The 12,678-nt window shown below is 39.7% G+C and overlaps 1 protein-coding gene across 1 annotated transcript in view; it reads right to left on the bottom strand.

Annotated features, from left to right (window-relative positions):
* RNF217 (ring finger protein 217) overlaps positions 1-12,678 on the bottom strand; it is a gene marked incomplete at its 5' end in the record, with an annotated part of 109,562 nt that overhangs the window by 32,665 nt on the left and 64,219 nt on the right. The window contains one exon of the mRNA XM_005859103.2: positions 9,013-9,246. Coding sequence (XP_005859165.1) covers positions 9,013-9,246 — 234 coding nt within the window. The remainder of the gene's footprint in view (positions 1-9,012; positions 9,247-12,678) is intronic.

Below are 12,678 nucleotides of genomic sequence, written 5' to 3'. Positions count from 1 at the left end.
GCACCCCAGACTCTGACAGGAGGAAGATTTTCATATATATTTTACTAATTTTCTTTCATCTCTGACACTTCTATTATAGAGAAAGGGCAAATAGCAATATTAAAATATTTCTGCTAATTAATTAACTTTTAATGTGCATGAATTTTGTGCACCGGGCCACTAGTTTTAAATAAATCACAAAATCACTGCTTATCAAAGTCAGAATATTAGACAACACCCACGTGTAAATGTAGGATTACAAATACACGCTGACTCAGTTTCCCAAGAAGAATCTGCTTCATTAGAACTTCAGGTGAAGACAAGTACTCAATAAGGAAACACATTCATCAATTCATTTGCTCATTCAGCAAATATTTATTGAGCACCTTCAAGCAGCAGGTACTGAGTGTACTGATTTCAGGCACATAAATAAAAACAAAAATACTTGTCCTCAAGGAATGTACTGAAAGCAGACAGATATAAGCCCAGAGAGGTATGTAGCCATGTAAGAACTGCTAGAGGAGACGCTTAGACAAGTGGGTGCCATGGGATAGATGCTCCAGGGAAGAACGGAGGGTTAGTAAGGCCTTGAAATATGAGTGGAATGTCACTGGGACAAGTGACAATGGGGTAACACTTCAGGAAGAGGGCCCAGCCTGAGCCCCCATTGAGGCCTGAGGGCACACGGTGCACTGGGAAAATAGCAAGTGCTCTAGTGTAGCCCGAATAGAAATGTCACCTCAGCTGGCTGGATCCTGAGCCTTGCTGAAGTGTCCAAAAACCGGGTCCAATGAATCTCACGCTAATGTACCTATGCTCTTGATGTCTCTCTCAAGATACACTGTGGTCAAAAAAACTCCTGATATGAAACATGTAAAACTTAGGGCTGTCAGACTAGGGTCTGCCTAAAAAAACTGATCAATGTGTAAATCATAGGCAAGTCTCGAGTTCTAAAAAGCTCAGTAACAACTTAAGAAGTCCTGACACCTTCTAGACCACTTGATAACAAGCACCAGGCTTGGCTTGCTTTTCTACCTACTCCCCAGCAAACCCCCAGAGAGAAAGGGTTCTTCGCTTGTCTCTTGTGCTGAAGATCCAAGGGATGATTCGATAAAGTGAAAAAAGAAACAAACAGTTCTCAGTCCCACTGCAGGTCAGTGTATGGTAGTTGTAAGCCTTAGTTCTTATACTTATTGTAGTTTTTGTCAGAGGTGGGCAAAAATAGCAAATGAATCCCAACATTTGGCTTCACCCGCCGCCCCACCATTTTGTTTTTGTTGTTAGAAGTTCAAGCACAAGTAAAGACTCTATAAAATATGACGGCTAATTTATGAATCAAGAAAGCAACAGAGAACAACTTTAACGAAGCATGTCATTAGTTACTAGAGGGTGAAGTGTATCCTAATAAAATTTAGTAGTACCGCATCATAGCTGTGTGATATACATTTTTTCAAGAGTAAATTATATAACACACCCATTCATTTAAACTTACTTCTTTAAACTAGGCCAGACAACGTCATCCTTCTCTCCTTACAAATCTATGCTAGCAACAATCACTTAAAAAACACTTGTTCTCTATCGGACCCTGACATCAATGATGCATTAATTCCAGGAGAAAACAGTGCGTGTCACAAACTAAACTGATCTTGCAGGGCTGATGCACAATCTAACGCTCAATTCGTAAACACTGTCAACTCACTAAAGTGCTGGTGTCAGAGAAAAACCAAAGCAGCATGCTAACTACACTGTCATGGGAAAGCTTTAAACATTTACATGTAGAAACATAATCTCAAGTCATCTCCACAAGAAAGAAGCTTAAGCACTATTCATTCTTTCATCTACCTAATTATACATGTAAGTTATTTATCAGAAATTCAACTATAAAGAAGTGCAGCTGGGATTTGAAAAAAACAAAGGATTGACAGGTCCACCAGAAGCAGAAATCATGGACAGCAATTGCCACTGCTAGGGCTAAAGAACCAAGGGAGTAAAGAAGTTTCTGGAGCCCAGTGAGAATAAGAAACACGGGTGAGAGAACACCTACGGGGAAGCTACAGTCATGTAGGGATACAGCTACTGCGAGAGCTGTGCCCTGACTCAGGAAGGGAGTGAGGAAGCAATGCATCCACTATTCTCTCTTTCCATCCTATCTTTTGCCAATGACAACCCCCGGCCGAATGCAAATAGAAATCAAGGTGGTAAGGAGCCTGGAGAAGCAGTCCAGAGAGGCACTTTCTAGAGTACAGGACAGGTCAGAGATGATTCAACAATAGACACGGAAGACGATTACCCAAATTCCAGCCGTTCACTTAAGCATTATTTAAATTACACCAATTAGGAATAACAAACCCATTCATTTGATTATAGTCTTAAAGACCTTAGAAAAGCTCGTATACCACTTGAGGAAATAATGTATTTGTGAGGTTTTATAAAATGTGATTTCTACCCAGAAGGTTTATAATTACGAGAAAAAGGAATGCTAAATACATAATGTAGGAACACAGGGCAAGTTTTCCTGTTTTGTTTTTTTCTTTTCCCTTATGGTGAGTCCAAATACCATTTTGTGAGTTATCGAGGTTTTGCTTTATCTTTGTGGAAAGAAGAGTAGGGATTACTATTAGTTTTGCTTCAAGGAAACCATTAAGAGAATTACCTCTAACACGTCCCCTGGGCTGATTTACGATATTCAATGCACTCCAAATCAATGTGAAAACGGGGACTGTTTCTATGCTTCAAGGAAACCATTAAGAGAATTACCTCTAACACATCCCCTGGGCTGATTTACGGTATGTCTGCCCTTCAATGCACTCCAAATCAATGTGAAAACGGGGATTGTTTCTTCATCTACACTTGGAAATAAGAAGGAAACCTAGAGCTGCTCCTACCTCAGTAAAATAACGACATTTAATCATTTTCAATGATTTTCATCTTCTCTCTTCCATGAAAAACTACAATGTGCACTAATTCCCCAAACATACTTTTTCCATTTCTGTGAATTCAGTGACCATCCCTCCCAATTATGAACGCTTTCCATTAGATCACTACTGAGCATAAGATCCACGTTTTCTGGAAATCTCTTTAATGCCCCAAAGGGTCTTCAAACTTAACATTATCAACACATTTTAAACTGAATTAGTTTTCCACCCACTAAAACCACTTGTTTTCCTCAAGATAGAGTCAGTTTCATCCTTCCTTTACTCCCACCATCCATCAGTTACCCAATCTTTTATTCCACCTCGATTCTTTTTGACTCCTCTATCCCCTTCCCAATAACCCAGGGTTGCTCATTCTGCTGTCCTTGCCAAAAAATGAGAACAAGCATAATAATCTCTATCGAGTGTTGAGAGCACTTAGGATGTCAGAGATGGTGCTAAGCACTTTCTATGTGTGATGTCATTTAATCCTTACTAAACTCTTATGACAGGTACTATTACCACCCCAACTACCACTAAAAGATGTACAGACTGTACTCAAGGTTATAGAGATGGTATGAGGCAGGGTGAGAGTTTATTTTTAATTTTTATTTTTATTGATTTCAGAGAGGAAGGGAGAGGGAGAGAGAGAAACATCAATAATGAGAGAGAATCACTGATGAGCTGCCTCCTGCACATCCCCTACTGGGGATTGTGCCCACAACCCAGGTATGTGCCCTTGACCAGAATCGAACCTGGGACCCTTCAGTCCACAGGCCGACTCTCTATCCACTGGGCCAAACCAGCAAGGGCCAGAGTGAGAGTTTAAATCTAGTTTGAAGTTAGTGCTCTTCCTACCTTTTCCCGCTTGGCACATTCAAAATTTCAAGGCTTAGTTTAATGAGTCTATTCCTTAATGAAGCCTTTGCAATCTTTTTTATCCTTTCTTTTCCTACGCTCTCAGTATTTCCCATTCACATTCATTATAACACACATCATTATTTATACATTGGCCCATTTATTAGTTCCTTTGACAAATATATTTTGAGAGCATACTCTACCTGACACAGTGCGTGATACAGGTTATCAGCAGTAAGCAAGCCTGGACCTGGCCTCCTAGAGACCAGTGGGAAAGAGACTTTAAGTAAATAACCACACAAATACACCATAAAACCCCAGATGATAGTTGCTATGGGGAATGACTTCTGGTGCTGGTGACGTGTCTGTCTCCAGGTATCGCGTGAGTGCCAGGAAAGCCGCAACCTCAACCTTTTTATTTCCCCATCACTAACTTGTTCCCTGTATTGATACCCAGTTGGAGTTGAGGTAATAAATTACAGGAACTGTTTAGGTTAGAAATTAGATTTCTAATTGAAAAAAATTAAATTAAATTTGCAGAAATGGAATGGTAAAACTTTTTGATCTCATGACAAGAGTTGAAGGGACACGAAGACAAATATTATGAATGAAAAAGGCTGTCTCAATGTAAATCTCTCAATACAGGAATGCATTTGTTATATTTGATATAGTATGAGTTTGACAGAGTTCAGAATATAATGAAAACCTCTATTTATTCAAACTTTTGCCAGAAGGGAGATGCTGGGTGAAGGCTTGGAAGCATAACCTGGCGCATGAGAGAGTTCTTGTTACTGCTTGTTGATATACTAGTATTCTGTTTACACCTTTTTCATCTACTGAGTACAAAAGAATTAACAAGTGGTACTTATAAACACCCCCCCAAACTATTCAAATGAAATCCCCAAATATGATACTTGAGATCTCAAATTTCATGTGAGATATCATCAAAGGTATTTCTTGTTATAAAATAACTGTGGTAGTTTCAAGCAATTTTCAACCTTCTGTGCTAAATGCTTTTGAATTGACAGCCAACGCCATAATAAATACTCAAAGAGTGACATTTTGGATTGAGATATTGTAACTCAATGATACAGAAAGAATAATATTGAAATATACATTACAAAGGTTTTATCAATAAATACAAAACCTGCTGTAGGCTGTAAACAACAATAGAAAGAGATTTTAAATTGCTCAGATATGTCACACAGTCGTAGCAACCTTTTTTTTTATTTATTTGTTGTCTTATGACTCAATTTATTGCATTCAAATACTTGAATTCACTGCTCTTAAAGTTATGATAAACTTGAAAGTGGGTTCTATTTTTTGGGAAATGCAATTTTAAAAAATTCAGCAAACCTAAAAATTATTCCTTGGTTCACCACAAAGAAGGAACATTCTAGTCCAGCCGTGGGCAAACTACGGCCCGCAGGCCGGATCCGGCCCATTTGAAATGAATAAAACTAAAAAAAAAAAAAAGACTGTACCCTTTTATGTAATGATGTTTACTTTGAATTTATATTAGTTCACACAAACACTCCATCCATGCTTTTGTTCCGGCCCTCCGGTCCAGTTTAAGAACCCATTGTGGCCCTCGAGTCAAAAAGTTTGCCCACCCCTGTTCTAGTCTCAGTTGGTTTGCTGGAGTATCCATGTCCCTACTCATAACATCCAGACAGGTATAAACATGTAAATCAGGCAGTTAATAGTAATGTGAGACCTTGGAGTTCAATGGTTTAATGATGAAAAATGCTACATTAATATTACACTAAACAGTCAAATCATTGCTTCAGGAATTGTTTGAATGAGTCCGAGAACTTTGTACAATATAAAACAGAGGGATTATTTAAATTTTCTGTTATAGATCTTCTATAAAAGTAAAAAAGAGTAACAGCCATAAGGATCCTCTAATTCTCTGTAGCTTTATTTTTCTTGAAAGTTGCTTAATAGTTTAATTTTATATTGAGATTTTCATCCCTCACCCATTTCTGTGGATTTTAACTGCTGCAGTAACATTTATTTGTGTGTATTTTTTAAATATATATTTTTATTGATTTCAGAAAGGAAGGGAGAGGGAGAGAGAAATAGAAACATCAATGATGAGAAAGAGTCATTGATTGGTGCCTCCTGCATGCCTCACATTGGGGATTGAGCCCACAACCCAGGTATGTACCCTGACCGGGAATCGAACCGATAGGTCCACACTCAACCACTAAGCCACACTAGCTGGGCAGTAACATTTATTTTGTATTGAATTCCCCCTCTCCATAAATTTCCTTCTTTGCTCACCAAAAGTAGAAAACCAAGTTTATTAGATCTGAGACTTTGATCCATTTGCCCCCTGCTTCTCTTCTTACCTACAACTACTGCACTGACAGACATTGGAGGAAGCCTGATATTGGGAAATGTTATCAGAGTACCCTTGGTTCATTCAGAATTATACAAATATAGGGTCCTATAATTTTAATATTTTCTATATGAAATACTGTGCATTGTGATAAATTATGCTCATTATAAGATAATTTGGTGATTTGGGATGAAATGAAACCTGTAACATTTCACTATTGCTATAATTGCATCTTAAATTATATCGCCTTTTGCGCACTCCATAAAGCAATATATTTTTAAATTGTTTCCACTTCGATTCAATTATCCTATAAAAGGGTAATATGCAAAAAGGCTGAACAGTGGAATGACTGGTGGCTATGAGGTGTACTGACCACCAGGGGGCAGATGCTCAATGCAGGAGCTGCCCCCTGGTGGTCAGTACACTCCCACAGGGGGAGACTGCTCAGCCAGAAGCCGGGCTGATGGCTGGCAAGCTCAGTGGCAGTGATGGGAGCCTCTCCCGCCTCTGCAGCAGCGCTAAGGATGTCTGACTGCTGGCCTGCAGGGAGCGGGCCTAAGCCATCAGTCGGACATCTCCCGAGGGCTCCCAGACTGTGAAAGGGTGCAGTTGGGGCTGAGGGAACCTCCCAACCCCCGAGTGCACAAATGTCGTGCACCGGGCTTCTAGTGTATAGATATTTTAATTGATACAAATTCTAAAATAGTATAGTCTGAGTTTATATATACATTTGCAAATATATAAATTATAAATATATAAATTATATAAATGTACATTATATAATTTGTATAATATATAATTCTAAATGTAATTTAGAAAAAAATAAATATCCTACATTATGAAATAATAAATCTTTCTGAAACAAGTAATTTCTGACAGCATCAGAAATTGGAATAACATAGAATTGAAATAAAAATAACCTAAGAATATATACAATCAAATAAAAGTATTCTATTGCTAAGTCAGCATTCAAAATCACTGTGAGGGTATTATTTAAGATATAAAATTTTGTAACCTCAAATGCACTTTTTAAGAGAAGAAAAAATGAAAGTTTTTTTCTTCCTTACAGTTATGCCTTAAAGAGACAAACCTGCACAAAATCTGTAACAGTGATGGTGAACCTTTTGAGCTCGGTGTGTCAGCATTTTGCAAAACCCTAACTTAACTCTGGTGCCGTGTCACATACAGAAATTTTTTGATATTTGCAACCATAGTAAAACAAAGACTTATATTTTTGATATTTATTTTATATATTTAAATGCCATTTAACAAAGAAAAATCAACCAAAAAAAAATGAGTGTCATAGGTTCGCCTTCACTGATCTATAATAAAAGCATAATATGCTAATTAGACCGGATGTCCTTCCGGACAAAGCCGCGGTGGTGGGGGCCGAGGCAGAGGCAGCCACTGTGGCAGTCGGGGGGGGGAACAGGGAGGGGACCCCCAAGTCCCTTGCATGAATTTCGTGCAACAGGCCTCTAGTTAGAAAATAAAAAAATTAACTATGAGGGTCTAGCAGTTTCAAAAACCAGTGGGCCTTTAAGAGGCTTTCACTAACCTAATCTAGCTCATCACTACAATGGTGTGGAGGAAACTACTAGCTAAGCCATGGCCCCTCAGAGCTACAGAATGAATAATGCAGCATCTATCTTTTCCAAGCCACGGAACATGGGTGAAAACTTACCTTCAAGGGAGATGACTTCAAACATCCTCTGAGACCACTTCATCCTGCCATTCTGCTGTAATGACAAGGATGAAAACTACTGCCGCAGCCTCATCACTTTTCCACTTCCTTTACTGCAAAGTTCCCAGGGCTGCTGCATCTTAGAGTCACCTAGTGAGGCTCAAAAATTTGCCAGACAACTGTTCTGGGGCGGGCCTGGGGCCCTGGGATCTAAAAGCGCTCCAGGTGATTCCAATGTGCAGTCCAGGCTGTGAACTATTGACTGGCTCCCAGAGTTGCTGCCTTAGGCTTCTCTGCCTTCAGTCTGCCCTCCTGTGACATCCTATTAACACTGCCAGAATGATCTTCCTGTAAGGCCTACAGAATTAGAGTCACACTCCTGAGCACAGTGTAAAAGACTCCACAGGATCTGCTCTTAAACACCTGACCAGCTGCCTCCCACACTCTCTCTCCACAAGCTCCACCAGCTCTTGTTTTCCACACGCGTCAGCCTCAGCCTCTGGGTCTGAGCACTGACTCATCTCTTGCTCTGAAATGCTCTCCGCTATTTTTATCTGTTTATCTGCCTGGAGAGTGTCTTCTCTATGAAGCCTCTCCTAACGTCCTAACCCCCAGCCCCCCATCGTGTTCTCAAAGCACAAGTGCACGGGTTTCACGTTTGTTTGTCTGGTTTTGTTGTTTGGTCATATGGAAGTGTTATTTTAGAGCGCATTGTCTCACCATCATTAGGCATTTTTTGGAGCAAGGGGTATGTCTCATTTGCCTCTGTATCCCCCAAACTTAACACACTGCCTAGCGAATACTGACATTTCGTATTTGCTGAATAAATGAATGAACAGCATTTTATACTATTTTCACTTATTACCAACAGAGCCAGACGGGATTCATATTGGGTCTATGAACAACTCAAGCTTATAGTAAATTTAAAAAGTCTTAATATTTATTTAGTATTTAGTAATAGTAAGGACAATTTCTTTAAAGATTAGCCTTTCAATTATGCTTCTAGATGAATGTGAAACATGGTTAAAGTCAAAGGGAAACCTTAATTACATCCTCAGGAGTGCTCTCTGATTATCAGCCTCCCCAGACCACACATTTTCAGAATCAGAGCCAATAGATACTCACCTTAGAGTACAGTTAGGGAAGGAGCCCACTTAATGCCCACCACAAGTTGGCCTACTTTGGCTGCTCCCATCATGTGACATCTAACCCACAACTCTGGTGAACATGCTTACTTTGTATTTGCTTTCTGATCTGGAAGGGGTGGGAATATGTCCTTTTTTCTTGAAGGTTGTAAAGTGCTTGCATTGAGGGCATGGTTTGGTGCTGGCATCAATACGGCCAAGTTCCAAGAAGTATTTATATTTTATGGAGTCTTCATGCGTTAGGTTATAGACAACCGTTGTTTCCTCCAGGAATTCAAAGCATTCTGTGATAGGGCATTTGATTTCTACTTGGCCAAGCTGTACCTGCATGGGAGAGCAGATGGGAGAGAAAACAAAGTCATCAGTTATTGCATCTCTTTTCTTTTTCTTCACATAGTATTTTTTAATGATTATAGAAAAGAATCACCTGTTATTTTTTCATGGTTCCTAACATGGTAAATGCTAAGCACATTGGTACCTATATTGAGCAGTACCAAAATGATTTGTAGTGTGTCCAGCGGCTCTCAACCTGTGGGTCGCGAACAATGAAAATACATCCTGCATATCAGATATTTACATTACGATTCATAACAGTAGCAAAATTACAGTTATGAAGTAGCAACGAAAATAATTTTATGGTTGGGGATCACCACGACTTGAGGAACTGTATTAAAGGGTCGCGATTAGGAAGGTTGAGAACCACTGGACTTTAAGCATTCTCTCCTATTATAGTATTTGTGAATGTCAATGGGCCTAAACCACAGGCTCACTAAAGTAGCAAATTATCATCCCACTCTCTGGAAACCCCAGGGTGAGACAGCCACTAAAGGAACAGCTGGAATGACAAGGTATTTCAGATATTTCAACCTTACCCCAGAACATGTCAGCACTAAACTTCAGGCACATGCAACCATTTTAAAAGGACAAAAAGAGATTATGAATATATATCTATATGTGTAATTTAAAAACTACCTGCTGAAAGTGTAAATTACTACTTCCTTTTATGCTACTATTGTACAAAGCAGGATCCACAGAGGTTTTTCAAATATTTGCCCCAAATGATTTTTTCTATTTTTTATGAGTCTGCCTATACTTGCAATCAGATTTTATTACATCGTTAAAAGTTATGATAATGTTACTATATCCCACATTATGTTTTATCACAAATCATTTTCATTTATAGCTCAAGACAGAAGTCCCCTGAAGATTTTTAAATAGACAGAAACTATGTGTGCTATTATAAGAAACTGGCTTAATGAGATGGATAAGACATTTTAAAAATTAATAAATGTTTCCTCTTTTCACATTCTGTCGACATTTGTCCAGCCCATGTCTGAGCCAGGTACTGGGTTAGGCACTGGTGCTTTGCAAGTGTCTATCGGTAAAGAGGCAGTTGTGACACAAAGTGGTGAATATGGCTAACAGAGTGTCAGGGAGGATACGGGGGAGGCTTGGTAACCTCACACTCGGAAGTTTCAGAAGAGGCTTCTTGGAAGAAGTGAGGTTTCAAGTGAGATCTTAAGATTAGTAGGACTTTGTCAGATAACATAAAAGATGTTTCCATAGACAGAAGACACAGCAGGGGCAAAGGCCTGGAGGTAAAGAGCACCGAGCACCCTGCAGGAGGGACACCCATATCTTTTCCACACGCCCAGTGGATCCAATATGTCCTCAGGTACATGCACCCTAAGCTAAAGATGGCAGCCTCAGCGGCACTGGACGATGAGCAGGAAGACTGAAGTGCAATGTGTAGTTCAGAAAGATGAGGCTGTACAGACAGATCAGAGCACAAGGGCAGAGCAGCAGAGCATGAAGCCATCCTGGACGTCTGGACGTTTTCCTATGAGAATGGAAAACTGTGGTCTTAGCGTGTAAAAGATGACTTCTTTCCATTCCACACAGAAGGGGCTCACCACTTGGGCCATCTCAGTGACTCTTATTTATTGGGAAGGAACATACGTTAGGGGGTACCAGCCGGAATACTTTTTGTCCCAGGTCCATGTTTTAATCTGGCCTCCCTCAACTATAAATTTATTTGTTCGAACTATAGAAATGATAACAATGGAAGAAGCAATTCCACAGCTACCCAGGAACAGTCAGATCTTACGGGAATGGAATATCCTTTAGGGACCAAGAATGTAAGGGAGCTTATGGGGAGTGGATTATCACGTTACTCCTTCAGCGGCAGTGTTTGTTACTACACCGCATTAGGATACCTGCCATCTAACATCCAACCAAATACCTTTTCTTCTAAAGTGTTTCTCAAATCTGCCTGCAAATCTACTCCATCTCCACAGAACACATAATTTCCTTATGCTTTCACACTGTCTGCATTTTGCCTATTCCATACTTTCTTTCTGAAAGCTCCAAAATCCCTACCCCACTACATTGAGTCAAATGATCTCATATTTTATTAAACAGAAGCACTATGATCATATTTCCTCATATTTCCACTGCTAACTGCCCCCATATTTTTTTTTTTTTGTCTTCCTTTCTTTTACAGTGTAGGGCCCAAACCTACTTCCAGGACAATGGCATGAGTCGCTTGAAGTGTTTGTTGAAAATTCAAGTTTACTGGCCCACAAAGCACCTACAAAATTTTAATCATTGCCGATAAGCTAGTCACTGGCAATTTGGAACAATTACTCATACAATCCTTTGAATTACTCATACCTCTTCATACAAACAATATCCGTCTTTTCATAATAAAATGCTATTGGTGGCCTATATCTCTTGGCCTCTACAAGTCTATCTTTCCTCAGAATAACTTCCTGAAAAAAATCACTAGCAAACAAGTCATCATGATTAAGCAAAGTACATTCATTCACTCAACAAGATAACGTATTTCATCAATTCAAGCGTGCATTTTTTTCAACATTGTAATATCTCAGAAGTCAAGATTATCTTACAATCAATAGTCTTTAAAACTATGGCCTTATGCCATAGTTTAATTTGCAGTGTTTTTATTTTCTTGGTGGCTCAGAATATAATACTGCATCCTACAATTGATCATGTCTTAGATTTCAATGAAATGCGGTTTTTATGGGTTAGGCAGTATGATGCACTCTGGAGAGATGAAGAGAGAGACAGGACTTCTATTGGAGGCCATTTATGACACACAAGTGAATCAACCAGGCAGACTGTCATCAGTTATGACACCAGAGAAGGTATCTGAGGAGGTGACAACTTAAACTGAGAACTACAGGGCGTGTCATGCAGAGAACTTGGGGGAAGGGACTGCAGGCAAAGGAAACAAGGATAACGGCCCCAGGGCAGACGGTGCCCAGTGTGCCTGTGTTCAGAGAACAGAACTGGGTGACTGGAACACCTCCGAAACCAGCCAGAACACACAGGCCTTGTTGGCTGTGATAGGAAGTGTGAATTGTATTCTACGTTCAATATGAATCATTGGCTGGTTTTGTGGTGAGTGACATACCCCAAGTTACATTAAAAAATCAGTCATACTCTTCCTGTAGAATGAACAGTAGAAGAACAAAAGCGGAAACTAGGAGAATAGTATGACTCTGGATTGCACCTGTTCTTACCACCACTGGCATCTAACTGTGGCCGTTTTCCAGGCAGGAAATGACAGAAGATGGAACTAGGTAGCCAGAGGCAGGCAGGGGTTCTGTATGGAAGTGAACCAAATGGGGTTTGGTGATGAACCAGATATGGAGTATGAAGTAAAGGAAGAAATCAAGGATGACTCTAGGTTTTTGCTTGAAATAATCCGATTGGTAGGTGCTACTTACTGAG

The sequence above is a fragment of the Myotis brandtii genome, unplaced genomic scaffold (assembly GCF_000412655.1).
Source record: "Myotis brandtii unplaced genomic scaffold, ASM41265v1 scaffold123, whole genome shotgun sequence".
NCBI classification, from domain to species: Eukaryota; Metazoa; Chordata; class Mammalia; order Chiroptera; family Vespertilionidae; genus Myotis; species Myotis brandtii.
This window is presented reverse-complemented; position numbering and strand designations above follow the sequence as displayed.